Here is a 24,260-nt window from a genome sequence, read left to right on the forward strand (position 1 = left end):
AGAATTAAGGATGTATATGAAATAAAGAAAATGCCTGTACATAAATGCAACAGAAAAGTGTAACAAAATACTTAATGTATGGACATAACTTTTTTACTAAACAATTTAATCCTTCAAACCCCAGGTACATGTTCATCTGCTTTTACTGACACTATTAGCACATCTCCATTGCTTTGAGGTGAGAAGGAGCTTTTTGAAGAGACAAGATTTTAATATTTTCAAAAAATTTAAAAGAGGGGACACATCACAACATCAAGGAACAGGTGTAGGCCATTCAGCCTGACGAGTCTCCTCCACCACTCCACCCTGAGCTAAACCATTCTCACCTCTAGTTCCAAATTCTGGCTTTTTCCCTCATATCCATTGATACCCTGACTAATTAGATACCTATCGACCTCCTCCTTAAATTCCTCCAACAATTGGGCCTCCACACCTGTATGTGGCAACAAATTCCACAAATCCTCGATCCTCATCCCTGTTTTATATGGGTACCTTCTAACTCTAAGACCATGCCCTCTCATTCTGGATTCACCCACAAAGGGAAATATCTTATTCGCATCTACTCTGACCATCCTTTCAGCATTTGCAATTTTTCTATGAGATCCCCTCTCACTCTTCTATACTCCAATGAATACAGTCCAAGAGCCGCTAAGTGTTCCTCATATGTTAGCCCTTGCATTTCAGGAACCATCCTGGTAAATCTTCTCTGAACTCTCTCCAACATCATTACATCCCTTCTAAGATTAGGGGCCCAAAACTGCACATGGAACTCCAAATGGAGTCTCACCAGTACCCCGTAGAGCCTCATCAACACCTCTCTACTCTTATACACTATTCCTCTTGAAATGAATGCCAACATATCATTTGCTTTCTTCACTGCCGATCCAACCTGATGATTAACCTATAGGGACCTCCAAGTCCCAAGGCACATCAAATCTTCAAGCTATTACAGTATTTGGAAGTTCCATATTACTGGATATTACACAAAAAAAAATAACCTCGCAACTGGGAGTCTGCTTACAGCAAAGGTCTTTAACACGGAAAAAAATTGAAAATATGAGAACATTCATTTAATCGGAACTACATCCTGGCTAAACCAGCACTGAGGTGTGAATCCAAAAATTCATTGAGATAACCAGTTACAATTCACCCATGATACATTTGAAGAAAATAAATAAAACAAATAATAAAACAACAGGTAAAAAATTACGCGCTTAAAATTGGCGGGCCTTGCCATTAGTTCACTAATCCACTACCATGTGACAGGTGGACTCGTCATGGTATCCATTCATTAGACGTATGGTGAGCAGAAAGCAGCAAATCATGAGGCAGCAGATAAATTTTAGCTAGGCATTGATGGAATTTAATACGGATAAGTGTGAAGTGTTGCATTTTGGAAAGGCAAATCTAAATAGATCATATACATTGAATGGTAGACAATTGAGGAGTGTAGAGCAACAAAGGGATTTAGGAGTTATGGTAAATAGTACCCTCAAAGTTGATACTCAGGTAGATAGAGTGGTGAAGAAGGCATTTGGAATGTTGGCCTTCATAAATCGGAGTATTGAATTCAAGAGTTGGGATGTTATGATGAAATTGTACAAGGCATTGGTGAGGCCAAGTTTGGAATACTGTGTGCAGTTTTGGTCACCAAATTATAGGAAGGATATAAACAAAATAGAGAGAGTGCAGAGAAGGTTCACGAGAATGTTGACAGGATGTCAGGGTTTGAGTTACAGAGAAAGGTTGAGCAGCCTGGGGCTTTTTTCTCTGGAGTGTAGAAGATTGAGGGGGATTTGATGGAAGTGTTCAAGATTTTAAAAGGGACAGAGAGAGTCAACATGGATAAGCTTTTTCAATTAAGAGTGGGGGATATTCAAACCAGAGGCCATGGTTTGAGATTGCAGGGGGAAAATTATAAGGGGAACATGAGGGGAAATTTCTTCACGCAAAGGGTGGTTGGGATGTGGAATGAGCTTCTGGCAGAGGTGGTTGAAGCAAGGACGTTATTTACATTTAAGGAAAGACTGGATAATTACATGGAGGAGAGAGGATTGGAGGGGTATGGACCAGGTGCTGGTCAGTGGGACTAGGAGGGTGGGGATTTGTTCCGGCATGGACTAGTAGGGCCAAACTGGTCTGTTCTGTGCTGCATATGGTTATATGGTTACTGTAAGAGCAAGTCTCAAGCAACCGGAAAGTACACTTATCTGGATACTAGGGATTTTTACTGTACATGGGTGTTAATTGCACACAGCTTGGAACTAGAACATAGAATAGTACAGCAAATTACAGACCCTTCGGCCCACACTGTTGTGCTGACCTTTAGACCCTGTCTCCCACATAACTCTCCACTTTAAATTCCTCCAAATGCTTGTCCAGTCGTCTCTTGAAATTCACCAATGTAACTGACTCAGGTCAGGCATTCCACGCACCAACCACTCTCTGGGTTAAAAAAAAACCTTCCTCCAATATCTCCCTTGAACTTCCAATGCATTACCTTATAGCCAAGCCCTCTTGTATTGAGCAGTTGTGCCCTGGGAAGGAGGCGCTCGCTGTCCACTCTATCTATTCCTCTTAATACCTTGCACACCTTTATCATGTCTCCTCTCATCCTCCTTCTCTCCAAAGAGTAAGAGCTTCATCTCTGCTCATAATGCATACTCTCTCAACCAGGTAGCATCCCAGTAAATCAACACTTCCACATAATGAGGCGACCAAAACTGGACACAGTACTCCATGTGATCTAACCAGAGTTTTGTAGAGCTGCATCATTACCTCGCGCCTCTTAAACTCAATCCCTCGACTTATCCCATAACTTCCCTGTCTACCTGTGAGGCAACTTTCAGGGAATTATGGACATGGACCCCACCCCTAGATCCCTCTGCTCTTCCACATTACCAAGAATCCTGCCATTAACTTTGTACTCTGTCTTGGAGTTTTTCCTTCCACCTCACACTTCTCTGGTTTGAACTCCATCTGCCACTTCTCAGCCCAGCACTGCATCCTACCAATGTTTCTCTGCAATCTTCAACAATTCTCTACACGATCCACAACACCACCAATCTTTGTGTCATCTGAAACCTTGCAAACCCACCCTTCTACTCCCCCCCCCACATTCAAGTCATTAATAAAAGTCCAAAAAGCAGAAGTCCCAGAGCCGGAACTTGAGGGACTCCACTAAACACAGCCCTCCAATCCGTATGTACTCCCTCCACCACCACCCCTTGCTTTCTATAGGCAAGCCAATTCTGAATCCACAAACGTCCCTGGATCCCATGTCTTCTGACTTGAGTCTAATCTGTAGAACTTTGTGAAATGCCTTACTAAATTCCATATAGATCACATTCACTGCACTACCCTCATCAATATGTCTGGTCACCTCCTCAAAGAACGCTATCAGGCTCGTGAGACATGATTTGCCCATCACAAAGCTATGCTAATCAGACCATGACTCTCTAAACATTCATAGCTCTTACCTCTAAGAATCCTTTCCAACAACTTGCCCACCAGAAACGTAAGGCTCATTGGTCTATAATTACCTGGACTTCCCCTACTACCTTTTTTGAATAAGAGGACAACATTTGCCACCCCCCAATCCTCCAGTACCATATTCCCATGGATAACAAGGACATAAAGATCCTAGCCAGAGGCTCAGCAATCTCCTCCCTCACCTCATGTAGCCTGGGGACCTATCCATCCTAATGCACTTTAACTGCTCCAACACATTCTCTCTCTTAATATAAACATTTACCCCACCCATATTGTCCTCACCGTCATCAAGATCCCTCTTCTGAGGGATGACAACCGGGGCACTCTGCTGGCTCCCATCATCACCAAGGGGTTGTGTGTGGCTTTGGAGAATGTTTACTTTTATAATTTATATTTATTCTCGTTTATTTCAATGTATTTATTTATTTCCTCAATTTTTTTTTGGCTGGTTTTTTGAATTCCAGATACCGAGGATTTTGCTTTATGTGGCTCCTTGAGCCAAAGGTTTTGGGCACCCTTGGTGGAGTGGATCTTGGTGTCATGTATTGCAGTTGTTGAATCCCGTAACAGAAAATAGATTTTCTTTAAATGTCTCATTTCAAAGCACAGGTTATTATTTTGAAACTAGAACGTTATTCTAAATAATTATCAGATCTCTTTCTAGTGTTCAGATGTTGAAATCTATTCAGGAATTTGAGACATGATTTTTCCAATGGAAAAAAAAAATCACATACTATCTAAAAAATAAATATGACGTCTTTATAAAAATATGGCAACCATATCTGGACTACATAGGGGCCCAAATATAAAAAGATACTATTATTATAAAAATATGTGACCTCTCCAATGAAAATTTTCTTTTTTAAATCCAATTGTAAGCCCTGATGGTGTACAGTTTTATTCAGGGAAGAGGGAGGGAGGGAAGGAGTTGTTGTGTTTTATAATCTTTTAACAATTACAGCACAAAAATAGGACAGTTTGGCCCTTCTAGTCTATTCCGAACATCTTCTCCCACCTAGTCCCATTGGCTCCACCCACCCCATAACCTTTCATACCCCTCTCATCCTTATGCCTATCCAACTTTTCCTTAAATATTAAAATTGAGCCCCCATCTATCACTTTGGCCGAAAGCTCAATTCATTTTGAAATTGAAAAATTTTGATATGTATATTTATGGAGAAAAAAAATATTCTAACAAAATGGTCCCTCTCCTTGGTGAATACTAAAGAGAAGTATTCACCCTCTTACACAGCCTGCAGGCACATCTTCCCACCTTACCTCTGACTGGTCCTACCTTCACTCCTGTCATTCTTCTGTCCTTCACATGTGAAGAATTCCTTGGGGTTTTCTTAACCCAACAGACCAAGGCCTTTTCATGTCCCCTTCTTGTTCTTCTCAACCCTCTTAAGCTCCTTTCTTGCTACCCAAAATTCCTCAAGATTCCCATCTTATCCTTGCTGTCTAAACCTCATGTATGCAGCCTTCTTCCACCTGACTAGATTTTCCACCTCTCTTGTCATTCATGGCCAAATCTTTTTCTGCTATACCGGGACAAATTTATCCCTAACATCCTTCAAGAGATCCCTAAACATTACCCATATCTCCATCGTACATTTCCTTGCAAAAATGTCATCCCAATTTATACCCACAAGTTCAAGCCTTATAGCCTCAGAGTTTGCCCTTCCCCAATCAAATATTTTCCTGTCCTCTGGCTCTAACCTCATCCATGAAAAAGTTAAATAATGGGCATCTTGTAGAACATATTCTGTCCAACCTAAAGCCTCAAATTCCTGAATAGATTTCAACATCTGAACACTAGAAAGAGATCTGATAATCATTTAGAATAACGTTCTAGTTTCAAAATAATAACCTGTGCTTTGAAATGAGACATTTAAAGAAAATCTATTTTCTGTTACTGGATTCAACAACTGCAATACATGACACCAAGATCCACTCCACCAAGGGTGCCCAAAACCTTTGGCTCAAGGAGCCACATAAAGCAAAATCCTCGGTATCTGGAATTCAAAAAACCAGCCAAAAAAAAATTGAGGAAATAAATAAATACATTGAAATAAACGAGAATAAATAAAAATTTTAAATTATAAAAGTAAACATTTTCCAAAGCCACACACAACCCCTTGAAGATGATGGGAGCCAGCAGAGTGCCCCGGTTGTGTCCTGCCTGCAGCAGCTTTTTGAACAAATTTAAATAAAGTTGTGTTTGAATAAAATGGTGGATGAAGACCTGAAGTGTCTCCCTATCCCTGCCTGGTAAGAGCCTTCATCTTTATTCATATTAAGTATATTAATAAGGCTTTATCTGTAAACTTGGGGGAGGGGGGTTAATTATGACAGCTAGCATAGTAGTTAGTGGATCGCTGTAACAGCTCCAGTGATCGGGGTTCGAATTTAAATTTAAATTTTGTAAGTTACATTAAATACCTGATTAAACTGAACTTTACATTTTAAGGACTACATTCACCACTCTTGATGACATGCTTGGTTCCAGAGAAGGAGCTTACAGGTGAGGATTTAATTCTACATTGTTGAAGAGGGTGGATTTTTGTGATTTTATAAGAAAACAAATTCAAGATTTTTTTTAAGAAATAAGTTTATTGTTTGGGATGCATTGAAGGCATTATTTGAAAGGTCAGATAATAAGTTATACAGCGAAAGAGGTTGATCAATTGGAAAAGGAAATAGAAAGTTTGGAGAAAGATTTACAAAGAAAGGCTTCTGAGGAGAAAAGGAAGAAATTAATCACTAAAACTTCATTATAACACGATTCAAACTTATAGAACATAAAAATTAACAGAGAACTAAGCAAAGGTATTATGAATAAGGGGAAAGGGATCAAAGTTCTTGCTTGGCAATCAAAAACAGAACAAACTTTAAGAACAATTAAAAAATTCTAAGGTGATTACTTATAAACCTCAAGAAATTAATGATTCATCTTAAGATTTTTATTCTAATTTACATAAATCTGAGTCTAGGTGTGATGAAACCAAGATTGAGAATTTTTAAATCCCAAATAAGTTTACCAAGCTTGAATCATCGCGATCAAAGAGAATTAGATGCACCTTTTATGGCAAGAGAAGTTAGTGAGGTATTGAGTGCATTGCAAAGAGGTAAGGCACCAGAGGAGGATGGTTTTCCACTTGACTTTTTAAAGAAATTTAAGGATCTTTTAATACCTCCTTTTATGGAGGTATTAAATGAAGCAGCAGAGTCTCATTCTCCATTGGAATCTTTTTCAACTGCAGTTATTATGGTTATATCAAAGAAAGATAGAGACCCGTTAAAGCCAGCATCTTATAGACAAATTTCTCTATTGAATATAGATTATAAAATGTTGCTAAACTTTAAGCAAATAGATTAGCTAAATACATGAAATTTAATTCATATGGATCAAACAGGCTTTTTTAAAAAGCGACAATCTGCTGATAATGTTGCTTGACTGATTAGTCTAATTCATTTAGCTCAGTAAAGGGGAGATTTAAGTATGGCAGTGGGTTTTGATGCTGAGAAGGCCTTTGATAGGCTGGAATGGGACTTTTGGTTTAAGGTACTGAAAATGTTTGGTCTGGGGCCGACATTTATAAACTAGGTTAAAGCTTTATATAAAAGTCCTTGTGCGAGGGTGGTGACCAATGGACTAGTTTTTTTTTAAAAAAGGACTATAATTCTGAATTTTTTTCAAATAACTTTACATTTTTCACTGTCTTTTGTCTTTTAAACTGTTTATTTTGAATGCAGATGTATTACTTAGGCACTGTAAGAGTGTGTCTCAGGCAACCGGAAAATTCGTGAACTCCATAGGTGCCAGATACCGGTGGTTTACTGTATTCAGATTTTTTTTAAACCAAAGAAGCAGATACAACTTTTATCCAAGCATTTTTCTTACACAGTAACTTAGCAGAACACTAAACAAGTACTTAGTGCATTGTAGCTAATTATCATCACAGGAGACCTTTGTGTAACTCCACCATGGTTAAAGGACTTGGTGAAATAGGAATTTGTTTCATTGGTGAATGATGCTTTGTATTACTTCTATCTGAAGTTCGCTCAGCAAATTCTCTGTCAGAATATGTATTTAATACAAACGATATTCCATGAGAATCCAAAACTAATTTTGGTCTTCGCTCCACTTCCTTACTGAGCAGAGAAATTGGAATCTGCTGTTGTTGAAGTATATTCTTCATGCAGTTAGCTTATTGGAGTAGAGAGAGTGGAGAGCCCCAAGTTCCTTGGAGTTCACTTAACTAGTGACCTATCGTGGACACACATCTCCTCATTTGTCAGGAAGGTGCAACAGCAACTGCAAGGCTACCGACCACCATTATGTCAACCTACGCTTGCTGCAGAGAAACGCATCAGAGGTCAATCCACAGGACCACAAGAGTGGCAGAGAGGATCACTGGAGTCTCCCCTCCTCCCCCCACCCACCACTCTGCCACTGACGTGATCTACCGGGATCATTGTCTGAAGAGAGTATGTAAAATCATTGAGGACCCCTTCCACCCTGCACACAGCATCTTTCAGCTGCTCCCATCGGGGAAGAGATACAGGAGGATCAGGGCCAGCACCACCAGGCTGGGGAACAGCTCCTTCCCATGGGCAGTGAGAAAACTGAACGACCAAAGGAACTGCTCACACTAACCATCCAGGACTCTCATATTCATGAAACAATGTTTAGTTATTTATTTTTAAAGATAAAATACTTGATCTGCATATGTATTGTTTGTCTGTTTGTGTGTTATGTCTGGTTGTGTGTCTGCATGTTTTGCACCGAGGACTGGAGAACACTATTTCACTAGTGTTACACTAATTGATTGTACTTGTACAATCAGATGACAATAAACATGTCTTGACTTAAACTGATCCAGGCAATTCCTTTCATGGTCCCTTTCACACCCAATAGACAACAAGCATTGCTTTCAGATGGGGCGCACCAATTTGCCTTGACTGCAAAAGTCTTCTTCCCATTCCAACTTAAACCGATTTCTTCCGGTTTCATTCAATTTGACTTCGCCACTATGACGCACAAAATCAAAGGAGGGCTCAAGACCTGAGCCAGTAGTGAGCACAGCATTAAGTTTACAGGCCACAAGATCTACAAGAGAAGACAACTGCAATGGCTGAATACTGTCTGACTACAATGCTCCTCTGCAGTACAAGCAGTGCATCTTACATGGCCAGTCTGCCAGCGTTTAAGGCCATTGTACACGGGGCATCACATTCCCCTCCAATGCAAATCTGTTGATTTCTTTAAAAATTTCTGACATTAACAGGCCCTTTCAGCCCACGAGCCCGTGCTGCCCAATCACACCCCGTTGACCGACAACCCCTGGTACATTTTGGAGGAAACCAGATCGCCCGGGGAAAAACCGCACAGACACAGGGAAAACGTAGAAACTCCTTAGAGAGCGCGGGATTTGAACCTTGGTCCCAATCGCTGGCGCTAACCACCATGCCAACAGTGCCGCCCATAAAGTTATCTCACTGAAACATTTTGAATGTTGAAAGAAATGGACAGAGTAGACGTAGAAAGGTTGTTTCCCGTGGTGGGAGAGTCTCGGACAAGAGGACACAACTTCAGGATTGAAGCGCGGCTTGAATCTCATAGCAGCATCTATTAAAATGCCTCATGCTGTTGTTGAGGTGTGGTTTGGACAGCCCTGAATTAGGCAGCATTTAGGCTATTTTCACAATGGCTGGATTTAGCAGATGGGAGTGCTATGAATGGTACAAGTTCAGAGACATTTTACACGAAGAAAGAAAGCAGCGGAAAATGGTGCTGGAACCGCATGGCTCACCTGTCCAATATTGATAGAACTGTCCAAACACCACATATGCAGCTCGCCAGTGGCTATACTTAGTGAGGAGTTTGCGTAGATTTGGTATGTCACTAAAGACACTTGAAAGTTCCTACAGGTATACCGTGGAGAGCATTCTGTCCGGTTGCACCACTGTCTGGCACGGAGGTGCCAATGCACAGGGCCGGGAAAAGAAAAATCTCCAGAGCTGTTAACTCGGTCAGCGGCCTCACAGGCCCCAGACTTCACTCCATCGAGGACATCTACAAGGGGTGGCACCTTAAGGAAGGATCCCCACCACCCCAGGCCACACCCTCTTCACTCTGCTACCATTAGGGAAAAAGGTACAAGAGCTTGAAGACGAGCCCTCAGTGGCACAAGGACAGCTTCTTCCCCGCTGCCACCAGATATCTTATGGACATTTTATTCTATTTTCTTGCACTATTTATTTCTGAAATGTAATTTATTGCAATATTGCAGCTATGAAGCTGCTGCGAAACAATAAATTTCGTGACATGGTCATGACAATAAATTTTGATTCAGATTCTTAAAAACAATCTTGCCCTTGTAACCTAGGCTGCACCGATCATTCTTGGTCCAACATGTGCATTAAAACGGAAATGACATGGATAAACTGTCCAACATCCAGTGCTCACCTACAAGTACTGTTAAGGAGGGAAAGCCCATCTGAGATCCACTGCAAACCTTTAACTACAATCCCATTCTCACAATGCAGTCACAGCTGGCTTCTTTTATACTTTGGCTACAATTTTTACAGATACCGCTAACTGAAATTTGCTTTTGATTTTTAATCAATTTTAATTCCCCTTTTGCCTCCTGCTTCCATTTCTGAAGCGCTTCCTATCTTGTCCCTCTTGGTAGAGTCAGATATGGAGCAAGAATAATTGATTGGAATTGTGCTGCAGAGTGATGATCTAATTGAGCAGCTGATCAGGCTCGAGGGACTCCTGCTCTGAACACGTCAGCTGCCTTCCAAAAACAAGAAAGCAAATGCCATGCTGGCTCGTCATCCAAATCAGCAGTTGATTTCCTGGTCTGTCATGGTGCAGAAAACTGCCAGTCAAGGCTCGGCACACAATATCTGGCAGAATTAATCCCACAAGGATACATGTGCGTACAGGGGGAAGAAGGAGGTGACCCAAGAGTGACATTGTACAGGCTTTCTGACCAAACCCATTGTTTGAAACAAGGCCTCATTTCCTCTCACTTTCATTCCCCTTGTGGCACCCCTAGATTCCCTGAAGGCAGCAATAGAGATTTTTTTTTGAAAAGTAACATTATAAAAGAAATGGATTATTGTCTGTGACATTATTGTAGTGTACATAAATTACATCACATACAACCCTGAGATTCCTTTTTCCTGCGGGGGGGGTGGGGGTGGGGGGGGGGGGGTGGAAGAATTACCACTAATTGATAATACAACAAATAAAATGTGCACAGCATAAACATGTAAACAAATGAAGAACTGTGAACAGATAATGAATGTAAACAAACTGACTGTGCAATAGAGAGAACAAAAGAAAATCAATTAAGTGCACGTTGGAGTCCTTAAATGAGCCCCTGATTGAGTTTGTTGTGGAGGAGTCTGATGGGGGAGGGGTAGCAGCGTTCCTGAACCTGGTGGTGCAAGTCTTGTGGCACCAATACCTCTTTCCTGATGGCAGCACCGAGAACAGGGCGTGTGCTGGGTGGTGTGGATCCTTGACGATTGCTGCTGCTCTCCGATGCCAGCGTTCCCTGTAGATGTTTTCGATGATGGGGAGGGTTTTGCCTGTTATATCCTGGGCTGTGTCGACTACCTTTTGCAGGGATTTACACTCAGGGGTATTGGTGTCCCCATACCAGACCATGATGCAGTCGGTCAGCACATTTTCTACCACACCTCTGTAGAAATTTGCCAGGGTTTCTGGTGTCGTACCAAACCTGCGCAAACTCCTGAGGAAGTAGAGGCACTGACACGATTTCTTCCCGATGCCATTGGTGTGTTGGGTCCAGGAAAGATCCTCTGAGATAGTGACTCCTAAGAACCTAAATTTGCTCACCCTCTACATCTCTGATCCCCCAATGATCAATGGACTGTACATTCTGGCTTTCCTCCACACTTGAAGTACTTTGAGACCACACATTGAGTACTGTGTGCAGTACTGGTCACCCAGCTATAGTAAGGATGTCAATCATTGAAAAGGATGCAGAGGAGATTCACCAGGATGTTTCCGGGACAGGAAGCCCAAAGTTTATTCCTCTGTAGGATAAGAAGCTGAAAGGTGATCCTATGAAGGTTTGTAAAAATTATGATAATGCTCATAGTCTTTCTTTCAGGTAAATAATTCTAGAACTTGCTGGTGATAGTGAGAGGGAGCGATTCAACAGGGACTTGAGAGGCCACCTTTTCACTCACTGGGTAGTCCATATCTGGAGGAATCTGGCGGAGGAAGCTTTGGAAGAGGGTTACAGGTACAACATTCAAAAGACAATTTGTCAGGTACATGGACAGGAAGAGCTTAGAAAGATAAGGACCAAATATGAGTAAATGGAACTAGTCTAGGATGCCAAAAGGTTGGCATGGATAGGATGAGCCAAAGAGCCTGTTCCATGCTGTATGACTGTGATTTTACAGTGTGATAGAGGGACAATCTCTGTACACCAACTCTTAGCAAAAGACCATGGTCCCTATATCTTTTACTGGGGAATGGTAAGAAGGAATAAAGGTCAAATTTGACTTCATCAAGGTGCAGACACATTAACAACACTATTTCAAAGAGATGCTGAGGATCTATCGAACTTGTAGTGCGCAAAGGACTTCTAACAATCAATTTTCTGATGGATGGACCTAAATTTAAGAGAATACTCAGAAATAAACTTCCAACATGAAATTCAAATATTCCAGACTCACTGTGAATCGAACCAGGCCACTGCCCGCAAGAGACACATTACTACCCTCTTCTGTCTAATCAAAAGAAGCTTTACTAGCGCTCATGAGAATCTACTCAGCCATGACATGCCTTTTAGTGTGGCCTTGCAACCTTTAGTTGCCATGAGTCACAGCACAGCTGCCACTTTCCACTCCCTGGAGTGGTGAAACTGCTGGAAAAATCAATCACTTCGGAGTTGCTTCCTGCCTGCAGTGTTCAGTGGCACTACAGCACAGCACAAACAAACAGATACAACCACCACAAATTCTCTGACCACATTCTCTCCACCTTAATCTGGGAAATCAGGGCTCCCGCCACCGATGTATTAAAGTCAGCGTGAAGCAAAGCTCCTCTGTAAGTGCAGTAATCTCAAGACAATGGCTCTCCGACCTCCCCAGCCCCAACAATATGCCGAGTTAAAGCCTGCCTGGTGCACCTAAGGGTTATGAAGCACCCTGATCTGGTGCCTATAATGGAAATGAGGCCTATAATGCACGATAAAATGAGAACAGTTTGCTGGAGAATTACAAATCTGTAAAATCAATGTCAGACGCTGAAACGACATAAAACCTTTGGAGTGCAGTTCTGTGATAACTGCCTCAACAAAACAGGATTAAATAACTGCCCCTCACCCCCAGTTTCTCCCAGCTTTTTATTCAAGTTGAAGCACACAAGGGTCTGAAAGGGATTCTTGATATGGTCACGGATTATGCACCAAACTTGCATTTTTGCAAGGTTGACATGGGATAGCGTTGGACTGCAGGTCCACAATAGGATCTTGCATACACATTTGTTTCCTCATGGGGTCCTAATTGCAACACACATTGCAAAACTTTTCAAAGAGTACTGAAATGACCTCTTACCCAGTGTCTAACTGAGCAATGCAAAAAGGAGTGATTCTTCTCCGTCCGTCAGCTGTCCTAGTTTCAATCTGCTTCTTTAATAAATTCTATAAAGGAAGAACAAGAGAGAAAGAAAATTCAGATACTATTATCCAGCGCACTATTTACTGAACCTCTCAAGAAAGTGGCCAACTCTTAATTATGGTTTCTTTTTTGAAGACTGCTCTTGTAATCTCACAGATCGGAGAAACCATGGCACTTTAGAGAAACCTTCACTCACAAGATGAATCCTTTGAAACAAAGCACCAAACCCGGTGGAAGTAAAATACCTACACAAAGCACAACAAGCTGCTACAATTCTTGTGAATGGCACTCTTGCCATGTTTAAGGGGATCTTTGAAACCTAACACCCCTTGGAAACAAGCCGCATCATATTACACCAGACATGCATAATAGCAGAGACTAACTCAGTGCAGGGTGACGGTGCAGTTATTTAATAAAAAGTGACAGTTCATCATTACAAAAAATTGTATTTGACTACAGCCTATTAACATGTGTTCTTGATATATTCTGTACAACACACATACACACACGTTTAAAAGTAAGGAATTGTACAGTCACGTTTCGTTTTATCGGTTACTGGTGACCAGTTATGAGAACAATTATATTCCTAACTGGGCACAACCACAATGAAGGCAAAGTCAGTCTGACGCCAGTGTGAGAATTGAGCCACTTTTAAAATCAAGCCAAGTGAATCCACCCAAATTGTGTCCAATAGATATTATGCATTATTTACATTGAAGAAATGTGTTATTAGTTAGAGGGTAAGGTAAGGACCAAATATCTTTAGGTTTGCACATGCACTGGTACAAGGATCCAACTTGATGTTGTATGTATAAAACAACTATTTTTGTCATTTTAAGACCCTTCAGCCAGTCACAGATTGAGAGACTCTGAAGCACCACAGAAACCTGTAAACTGCCGTCGTTCAGAAACACTACCTGCAGATTCCCCTGTAAGTTGCACATCACACTGAAATGTATCACCTTCCTTTTATCATGGATGTTACTGGGACTTAAATTTAAGGAGAGACTGAAGAAGCTGGGCCACTTTACCCTGACCACAGGAGGCATTTTGTACAAAGTTAAATTGTGCATTGCAGTCATTTCCACCCCCACCCCCACACCCGCCCCCCCATCCCCATAAAAAAGGAGCCTAAAACTAGGTGTTAAGGTGAGAAGTTAAAAAAAGGATCCCATGGCAAGTTGGTCTTTGGAAAAAAGACATTAGAATAGCTACAAGGGTAGAAAAGATTTAAAGGGATAAGAGCCAAATCCAGGCAAATAGACTTGTTCAGGGTAGCAACCTGGTCAGCATGGACAAATTGTAACAACTAAAGTGAGCTTATGCTCAAGTACAATATACAGATGCACCAAAGTTCAGCCAAACAGACATACAACTACAATAGTATACATTAAACCACCACAATATGCCAACACAAGAAAGTAGAAAGTAAATATAAAAGGAGAAATATTCACAGTTGCAGTTAGTACAGGAAAACGTGGTGTCGCAAAGGTGCAAACAGTCCTTTTGGTGGGCTAAAGGGTTTCTACAGCTTCATTGCTGGACCCTTTGGGGGTATTTAAACAGAAGTGCTGAAGTGGTTCAAGGACATGCCTGACCTTTAGAGCTGGATGATAAATGTTGGCCTTCCATAAATGTAAAAGACAAGGAACTGAAATTGAACTTGATGGAACTTTAAAAGGTTGTATCCTAGCAATGGCCCAAGCCACCTTGGTGGTGAATTGTCAAACAGTGCTCCCTAACCTGTATCAAAAAACACTTAAAGATCCACACAAGATCATCAGTGCAGAACAGTGGTTTTCAAACTTTTTCTTTCCACTCACATCCCACTTTTAAGTATTCCCAATGCCAGAGGTGCTCTGTGATCAGTAAGGGATTGCTTAAGGTGGGATGTGGGTGGGAAGAAAAAGTTTGAAAACCACTGTTTTTAATCGTACCCAATTGATTCGTTATGTGCACTGTTTTGTAACTCCAAAGGAAATGGGCCAATGACAATTTTTCTCCAGCAAAATATTTCAGTATCAATAGTAGATGGTAATAGCTGCCATTTAACATCATAGGGTCTCAAGTTAATATAGAGGACTCCCAGGGTTGACGGTACACGACAATGTGTTGCCATTTTTAATAGTTCTGTCCTGCTGGCACAGTGATAAAGCAGTATGGGACATACCGCTGAGGGTATGACTGACAGACTGTTGCTTCACCGGACTGTTGAATCTCCCAACTCAGACCTAACCCGAGATGTACTCGAGGAGGACTTGACAAGTCCTCTGTCAATGGAAGCTCTGGCGTCCAAGAAAGAGCGATAAACTTTCTTCTCTGATTCATCAGCAAATGGGACGATTTTTTTTTAAAAATAAAAACACAATTAGTGTCAATAATCGCATAATTAATTCAAGCTAAAATTTCCACCTGACATTTTGGGATCAGAAATGTGCCTGGGCACCACATCTCTGTATCGGTATTACATGAACCACAGGCAATTATGTTCCTCAGACTTAGCCACACTTCCTTCAACCATAACAGCAAACTAATGCCAGCAATTGCTGGTGTTCATAGATGGCAGCTCCCGTCTACCAATTCAGGAGGTGTGAAGCAAACTGCATGAAACTTGGTTCTGTTCCAAATTCGGATTCAAGTTAAATGAGAAATGGGAACGACTTTGTGTGTTAGACAAAGTAATATGAATTTTAAATTAAAATAAAAGACTGCAGATGCTGAAAATCTCCGACAAAAACAGAAAAACGCTAGAAGTTCCCAGCAGTTCAGTCTGTGCCTGCTGAGTATAGGCAGCATTTACTGTTCTGGTTATTACGAATTGTAAGAAATTCAAGATAACAGGCATTTAGTACAAACCAAATGCAATTTCTTGTGAGGCAATGAAGTACTTGTTTGAGCTGCGACAGCCATCCGTGTGAGAAGGACTGGGAGCAGCACGAGCGGTTTCGGAGGGAATTGGTCCCAACTCATTTTAGGGCTTTAGAGTTGAAAGAGGATCTGCTAATGGGGGTCATTCAGTCAAGTATGAATTATAAGACCTTGAAGAATTGGGCATCGGGGAGGAGTCACGTGATGGAGTAGTGGCCATCTGGGAACTCCAGCCCTCTCCGGAAAAGTTTAAAAAAAAACACAGAAAACACAAAGGCACAAACACAAAAATTAAAATAAAGTGAAAGTAAAGGTGGGAAGAAAATGGCAGCGAAGAAAGAAAAGTCGAAAGCAACGGGAAGAAGAGAAGAAGAAAAGACATCGGAAGAAGAAGGTGAAGGCCTTACCTGTCCGAGGAGGCCCGCCGCGGAGAGAGAAGCCCGCTCCCTAAGGTCAGTCGAAGTCCCGAGCTCGGGACTACAAAAATGGCTTGCAGAGCCAAGCAAAAGTGCGCAACAGCGCATGACAAAAAAAAACACTGACGGGAGGGGGGCCAGCTGAGCAGTCGATCTCCATAGCTGAGAATAAGAGCTACAGCACAACAACAAGAGAACATAGAAAACAACGAGAACAAGAAAGACGAGAGTAAAAAGAAATCAAGGAAACAACAGATGACCAACCCAGAGGAAGAAGAAGAAGAAGATAGAGAAATGGAAGAAGAAGGGAAGGGCAAGACAATGGATATATTTTTTTTTAAAGAATATATGGAATCAGTAAAAGAATGGCAATCACAAGAATTTAGTGAAATAAAAAGAAGAATTAAAAGTGCAGAAGAAAAAATGAATAGATTAGAGATGGTCATGTCAGATATAGGAAAAAGAGTGGACAAGGTGGAAGAACGAGAAACAGCCGTAGAAATGGAAGTAGAGGACTTAAAAAAGAAATTAGAAGAATCTAATAAAAAAGTTAAAGAGACACAAGAGCTGTTAGATCAGAAGATAGATATAATGGAAAATTATAATAGAAGAAACAATATAAAGATAGTGGGCCTTAAGGAAGATGAAGAAGGCAAGAATATGAGAGAATTTATAAAAGATTGGATCCCCAGGGTCCTAGGAAGACCAGAATTACAGGAAGAAATGGAAATAGAAAGGGCACATAGAACATTAGCCCCTAAACCACAGCCACAACAAAAACCAAGATCCATTTTAGTAAAATTCCTAAGATATACAACAAGAGAAAATATATTGGAGAAAGCAATGAAGAAAATAAGAGAAGACAAAAAGCCACTGGAATACAAAGGTCAAAAAATTTTTTTCTCTGCAGACATAAGTTTTGAACTCCTGAAGAAGAGAAAGGAGTTTAATACAGCAAAAGCGATCCTATGGAAAAAAGGATATAAATTTATGCTAAAGTACCCAGCGGTACTTAAAATAGTTATTCCAGGGCAGCAAAACAGACTATTCTCGGATCCGGAGGAAGCACGAAAATTTGCAGAACAAATACAAAACAGACAGAGAGATGAAGACATGTAACGAGAGCAAAAATTACCACGAACTATATGTATGTGTGTATATGAGTATATATATATATATATATATATATATATGTATATATCAGTGTGTGTGTATGTATATATGTGTGTACATGAGTGTATCCGTATTTAAAAGAAAATATATAGAGTATAGATAAGAATTAATAAGGGAAAGAAAGGGAAGAGAGGAAGTAAGGAGGGAATTAAGAGAGTGACCTTTGTTATATATGAAAATTAAAATCTTTTCTGGGGGGGGCTGGATGGGGAGGAGTTACAGTCACTGCGAAATCAGTTGACGCTTGCGAGTGAATTCGCAAATCCAAATGGAGAGGGGAGATATGGTTGCCTAACAAGGGATAAAGGGCAACTCAGGAAGGGGAGGGGATAGTGGGGTTAAAGAAATTTTAGATAGGAGAATAAGGGAAATGTTTGATGTTTTAGAAATGTTGTCTTATAAAGTGTTCAAAACAGGAAAGCAGAAATGGATAAGAAGGAAAGGTGATGATGAGGAAACAGAAAGGAAAGATAAACAAAGTATGAAATGGCTATGTTGAACTATATGACTTTAAATATTAACAGAATACATAACCAAATCAAAAGGAAGAAACTGCTAAATTTACTGAAAAAAGAAAAAATTGATATAGCATTTGTGCAAGAAACACACTTAACTGAAATGGAGCACAAGAAATTAAAGAGAGATTGGATAGGACATGTAACAGCAGCGTCATATAATTCAAAAGCTAGAGGAGTAGCTATATTAATCAGTAAAAATGTACCAATTAAAATAGAAGAGGAAATAATAGATCCAGCAGGGAGATATGTAATGATAAAATGTCAGATATATTCGGAGTTTTGGAATTTACTCAATGTATATTCACCTAACGAAGAAGATCAAAAATTTATGCAAGATATTTTTTTGAAGATAGCAGACACGCAAGGGAACATACTAATAGGAGGGGATTTCAACCTTAATTTGGATTCAAACATGGATAAAACTGGGAAAAAAATTAACAGAAAGAACAAAATAACCAAATTTATAATTAAATCGATGCAAGAAATGCAACTTTTGGATATATGGAGGAAACAACACCCAAAGGAAAAGGAATATTCATATTATTCGGGAAGACATAAAACATACTCAAGAATAGACCTATTCCTGTTATCAGCTCGTATGCAAGACAGAGTAAGAAAAACAGAATATAAAGCTAGAATATTATCGGACCACTCACCCCTGATATTGACAATAGAGTTAGAGGACATCCCTCCAAGAATGTATAGATGGAGATTAAACTCCATGCTAGTTAAAAGGCAGGATTTTAGAGAATTCATTGAAAGACAAATTAAAATGTACTTTGAAATAAATACGGAATCTGTGAAAGGTAAGTTTATACTATGGGACGCAATGAAAGCGTTCATCAGAGGGCAAATAATAAGTTATGTAACCAAGATGAAGAAGGACTACAATCAGGAAACAGAGCAGTTGGAAAGGGAAATAGCAAATATAGAAAAAGAATTAGCAATGAAGGAAGACAAAACTAAAAGAAGAGAATTGGCAGATAAAAAAATAAAATATGAAACACTACAAACATATAAGGTGGAGAAGAACATAATGAAGACAAAACAGAAATATTATGAACTAAGAGAAAAAACGCACAAAATTCTAGCATGGCAGCTTAAGACAGAACAAACTAAGAGAATGGTATTGGCATCAAGGAAAAAAGACAAACAAATCACATATAAAATCCAACGGAGATTAATGAAAACTTCAGAGAATTCTACGAACAATTATACCAAACTGAAAACGAAGGGAAAGAAGACAAAATAGATGAATTTTTAATTAAAATTGAACTACCAAAATTACAAATAGAGGAACAAAATAAATTAATAGAACCATTTGAAATAGTAGAAACACAAGAGATAATAAAAAAACTACCGAATAATAAAACACCAGGAGAGGATGGATTCCCAATAGAATTCTATAAAACATTTAAAGATTTATTAATTCCTCCCCTCCTGGAAGTAATCAACCAGATTGATAAAACACAAAGCTTACCAGATTCATGCAAAACAGCAATAATTACAGTAATACCAAAGACAGGGAAAGATCCACTCACACCATCGTCATATAGACCAATATCTTTACTTAACACAGATTATAAGATAATAGCTAAACTATTAGCAAATAGATTAGCCGACAATGTACCAAAAATAGTAAACCTAGTCCAAACTGGATTTATTAAAAAAAGATGAACAACAGACAATATTTGTAAATTTATTAACTTAATTCATGCAGTAGAAGGAAATAACACTCCAACAGTAGCGGTTGCTTTAGACGCAGAGAAGGCCTTTGACAGAGTAGAATGGAATTATTTATTCAAAGTACTACAAAAATTCAGTTTACCAGAGAAGTATATTAATTGGATTAAAGCATTATATAAGGGGCCACTGGCGAAAGTGACAGTAAATGGATATATATCAAAACAATTTAACTTAAGCAGATCAACATGGCAGGGATGCCCACTATCGCCCTTATTGTTCGCATTAGCCATAGAACCACTAGCAGAACTGATAAGAACAGAAAATAAAATAAAAGGGATAAAAATAAAAGACAAGGAATATAAAATCAGTTTATTTGCAGATGACGTTATAGTATACTTAACAGAACCAGAAATATCAATAAAAGAATTACATAAGAAATTGAAGGAATATGGAGAAGTGTCGGGATACAAGATTAACGCAAATAAAAGTGAAGCAATGCCAATGAATAATGCGGATTTCTCAAAATTGAAGAAAGAATCACCATTCAGATGGCAAATGCAAGCAATACGATACCTCGGTATACAAATAAATAAAAACCTCGGCCATCTATATAAACTCAATTATTATCCACTAATGAAAAAATTACAGGACGACTTAGAGCATTGGAAAGACTTACCACCAACACTAATAGGAAGGATAAACTGTATTAAAATGAACATTTTCCCAAGGATACAATACCTATTTCAGGCATTGCCGATACACTTGATGGAGAAATTCTTCAAGGAGTTAAAGAAAATAATAAGGAAATTTTTATGGAAAGGGGGGAAACCGAGGTTAGCACTAGATAAATAACAGAATGGTATAAACAAGGAGGCTTACAACTGACAAACTTTAAAAATTATTATAGAGCCGCACAATTAAGATACCTATCAGATTTTTATCAAACAAGGGAAAAGCCAAATTGGACTAGATTAAAACTAGATAAAATAGGGGAGAAGATACCTGAACATATATTATATAAATGGGATGAAAAATTGGTACAATGTAGGAATGCTCCAGTATTACATCATCTGCTCAATATTTGGAAGAAGATTCATGTAGAAAGGAATAAAACAAATTACCAACTACCAAAACTAATACTGACGCAAAATCAGCTAATCCCTTTTACAATAGATAACCTTTCCTTTAGAGAATGGGCGAAAAAAGGGATCAAAAGAATAGAAAATTGCTTTTCAGGAAATAAATTATTATCCTTTGAACAAATGAAGGATAAATATAATATAACTCACGATACAGTGTTGGCATACTACCAACTGAAATCCTACTTGAAGGACAAATTGGGAAGCAGTCTGAGGTTACCAGAGGGAAGTAATTTTGAATATGTGATTACAGACACAATGATAATCAAAAAATTTATAACAAACATGTATATTAAACTACAAGAAAAGGAGAATGAGGAAACAAATGGTAAAACTAAACAAAAATAGGAACAAGATCTAAACATAAAGATAAAGAAGGAAACATGGGAGAAGTTATGCTCAGCAACTATGAGAAATACAATAAATACGAGGTTACGTATGATACAATATAACTGGATACACAGGCTATATATTACACCTCAAAAGTTAAATAAATGGGACCCAACAGTGTCTTTTTCGCTGTAAAAAGGAAATGGGAACAACAATTCATGCAATCTGGACATGTGAGAAAGTGAAAACATTTTGGGAAGATCTAAACCAGATATTAAATAAAATCACAAAAAGCAACATACCAAAAAACCCAGAGATCTTCCTCCTAAGTAACATAAAAAACAAAGAATTTGGACTTGATTTGGATGGTACACAAAAAAGATTTGTTAGGATAGCCCTAGCTGTAGCAAAAAAATGTATTATGTCAGCCTGGAAATTAGAAGATAACTTGAGAATACAACAATGGTATATAGAAATGAATAAATGTATTCCATTAGAAAAAATAACATATAATTTAAGAAATAATATTACAATATTTGAACAAATATGGGAGCCATACATGAAACACAATAGAGAAAACCTACCGGGGACATCTACCACCTAAAATGACAGAAGGAGAAGGGAATGAAAAGAATTGATTCAGTGGAATTTCTTGTTTATTTTTATTGAGTGACAACATTGTTTGACGTGTTTAATGTATCTTAGATTCTGAACTTTAAATGAATGGGTGGGGAGGTAGGGAGGGTGGGATGGGAAGAGGGAGGGGGGGGAGAAAATGACACTGTATATCTTTGAAAAGGAAAATGTATGTATCTTGATCAATGTGGTTTATAGTGTGAAAAATAAAAAATTTACAAAAAAGAATTGGGCATCTAATTTTCTGCACTGCCTGTTATTTAACTGCCATTATAAATAAGTGAACTCAATCCAAACATTTTTGCAACTTGATTTGCACCCAAGTTTTCAGAGGTGGCAAAGCCAACATCTATTTCAGGTTCTTAGTTTTCCTAGAGAGGTGATAGTGAATTGCCAAATTGAATCCCTGAAATTCTTCCAAAGATACTCCCATGGTGCTGTTGAGTAGCTGGTTCGAGGACCTTGGGAAGTCAAATGGGAGTAGGACATGTCCCATAAATGGTTGTGTATGAACAAGGATTGATGAAAGAGAGACCAAGGAATCCAGGTTTCCTTGAAAACAGCAACCCAGGTGGATAGGGGGATGAAGAAGGTATGCTTGCCTGTGCAGGTCAGGGTACAGAACACAAGATATGTTGCAACATCACAAAACACTGTTTAGGCTCCAATTGGCACACTGACGGATGTACACAAGATTTGGAATGGCACTGATATAGTAGGCAACATTAAAAACAATGGGGCACAGTTTTAAGGTGAGAGGTAGGAGATTTCAAAGGGGATATTAGGGGTATCTTTTTTACAGAGAGTGGTTGATATTAGGAACATGCAGCCAGAGCAGGTGATGGAAGCAGATACAATTACTTCATTAAGGAGGCATTTGGACAAATGGGATTATAGTCGATGGGCAACAGGGGACAATGGGCTGAAAGGCATTATTTCTAAGCTGCACAAATCTATGCCTCTATGTGACGAAAAAGAACTGGTTACATACTTCCAAGTCAGAGGATGAGTGACTTGGAGGGGAATATAGGTGATGGTGCTCCCATGCACCTACCATCTTCTCCTGAGCTGTAGAAGCCATGGAATTGGTGCTGTGCACTTGCCAATGGCGCCAGGAATGGATGTTGAAGCTGATTGATGGGTTGCTAATCAAGCAAGCTTCTTGAGAGTCATGAGAACTGCACTCATTGAGACAAATAGACCACATGCCAAGACCAGACCAACATGCTGGCGACATGCTTTTTCGATGATGGAAAGGCTTTGGTGTGTTAGTAGGCAAGTTAAGTCACCTTCTTCTGGGGGTGGCACAGTTGGCGCAACACCATTACAGTGCAAGTGAAGGGGACCGGGGTTCAAATCCTGTGCTGTCTGTAGGGAGTTTGTACGTTCTCCCCATGTCTGCGTGGGCTTTCCCTGGGAGCTCCGGCGCCCTCCCACCGTACCGGAGGTGTAGATTAATTGGGTGTAATTGGGCGGCACAGATTCTTTGGCCAAAATGACCTGTTACCATGCTGTATGTCCAAATTTAAATTTAAAGTCACTATAATATACCTTGCCTGTGACCAGCTCTTGTAGCTCTTAATGGAGCTGGCCCAGTTGAGTTTCTGCTCCATGTTAACCCCCGGAATATCAGTGGTGGAGGTCACATTGATAGTGATGTCCAAGGTAAGCGGTTAGACTTTCTCTTATTGCAGGTGATCATTGTCCAGCACCTTTGTGGCAGGAAAATGGACTCAGTCCATGCCTGAATGATGTCTAGGTTTTGTCTTGTGCTGAGAATGTAAGTTTTAAAATGTTGACTGGAAGACAAAAACAAGCGGCATTCCTTTCTCTCTTGTTATCGGCGAGAGCTGATAATGACGGGTGTTTCCACCTTATTTGTTAAGGTAGTAAAAGACTACCATTGGGTAAGGGAAGTGATGCTGATTAATGAATCCTAAGAGAATTCTAACAAATAGGTACTTGTGTGGTGGATTACACAGCATTCTAGAGGGGGAGGGGGAGCAGCCAGATGTCGTGGTCCATGACATAGACAGAAGTGGGGATGAGGACCTGAAGGAAGAATTTAGGGAGATAGGGAAGAAGTTAAAAAAGTAGGACCTTAAGGGTGGCAATCACGGGATTGCTGCCTGTGCCATGCGCTAGAGAGGGTAGGAATAGGATGATGGGGCGGATGGATGCGTGGCTGAAGAGTTGGTGTAGGGAAAAGTGAGGCCATTTTGGCAAGAAATTGCAGAAAAATTAAGCAGGATAACGGGAGTGGCCTTCGCAGGCAACCCGGACCTACATCTATGAGGTAATTTTATGGAAATAAGCGACAAATTGAC

General features: G+C 39.7%; 1 protein-coding gene across 2 annotated transcripts in view; it reads right to left on the minus strand.

Moving 5' to 3' along the window:
- Positions 1–24,260, minus strand: part of hira (histone cell cycle regulator a) — a 191,380-nt gene that overhangs the window by 53,877 nt on the left and 113,243 nt on the right. For both annotated transcript variants that reach the window (XM_069933676.1, XM_069933675.1), the window contains exon 13: positions 13,105–13,190. In XM_069933676.1, coding sequence (XP_069789777.1) covers positions 13,105–13,190 — 86 coding nt within the window. The remainder of the gene's footprint in view (positions 1–13,104; positions 13,191–24,260) is intronic.

Source organism: Narcine bancroftii, chromosome 4 (genome assembly GCF_036971445.1).
Source record: "Narcine bancroftii isolate sNarBan1 chromosome 4, sNarBan1.hap1, whole genome shotgun sequence".
NCBI classification, from domain to species: domain Eukaryota; kingdom Metazoa; phylum Chordata; class Chondrichthyes; order Torpediniformes; family Narcinidae; genus Narcine; species Narcine bancroftii.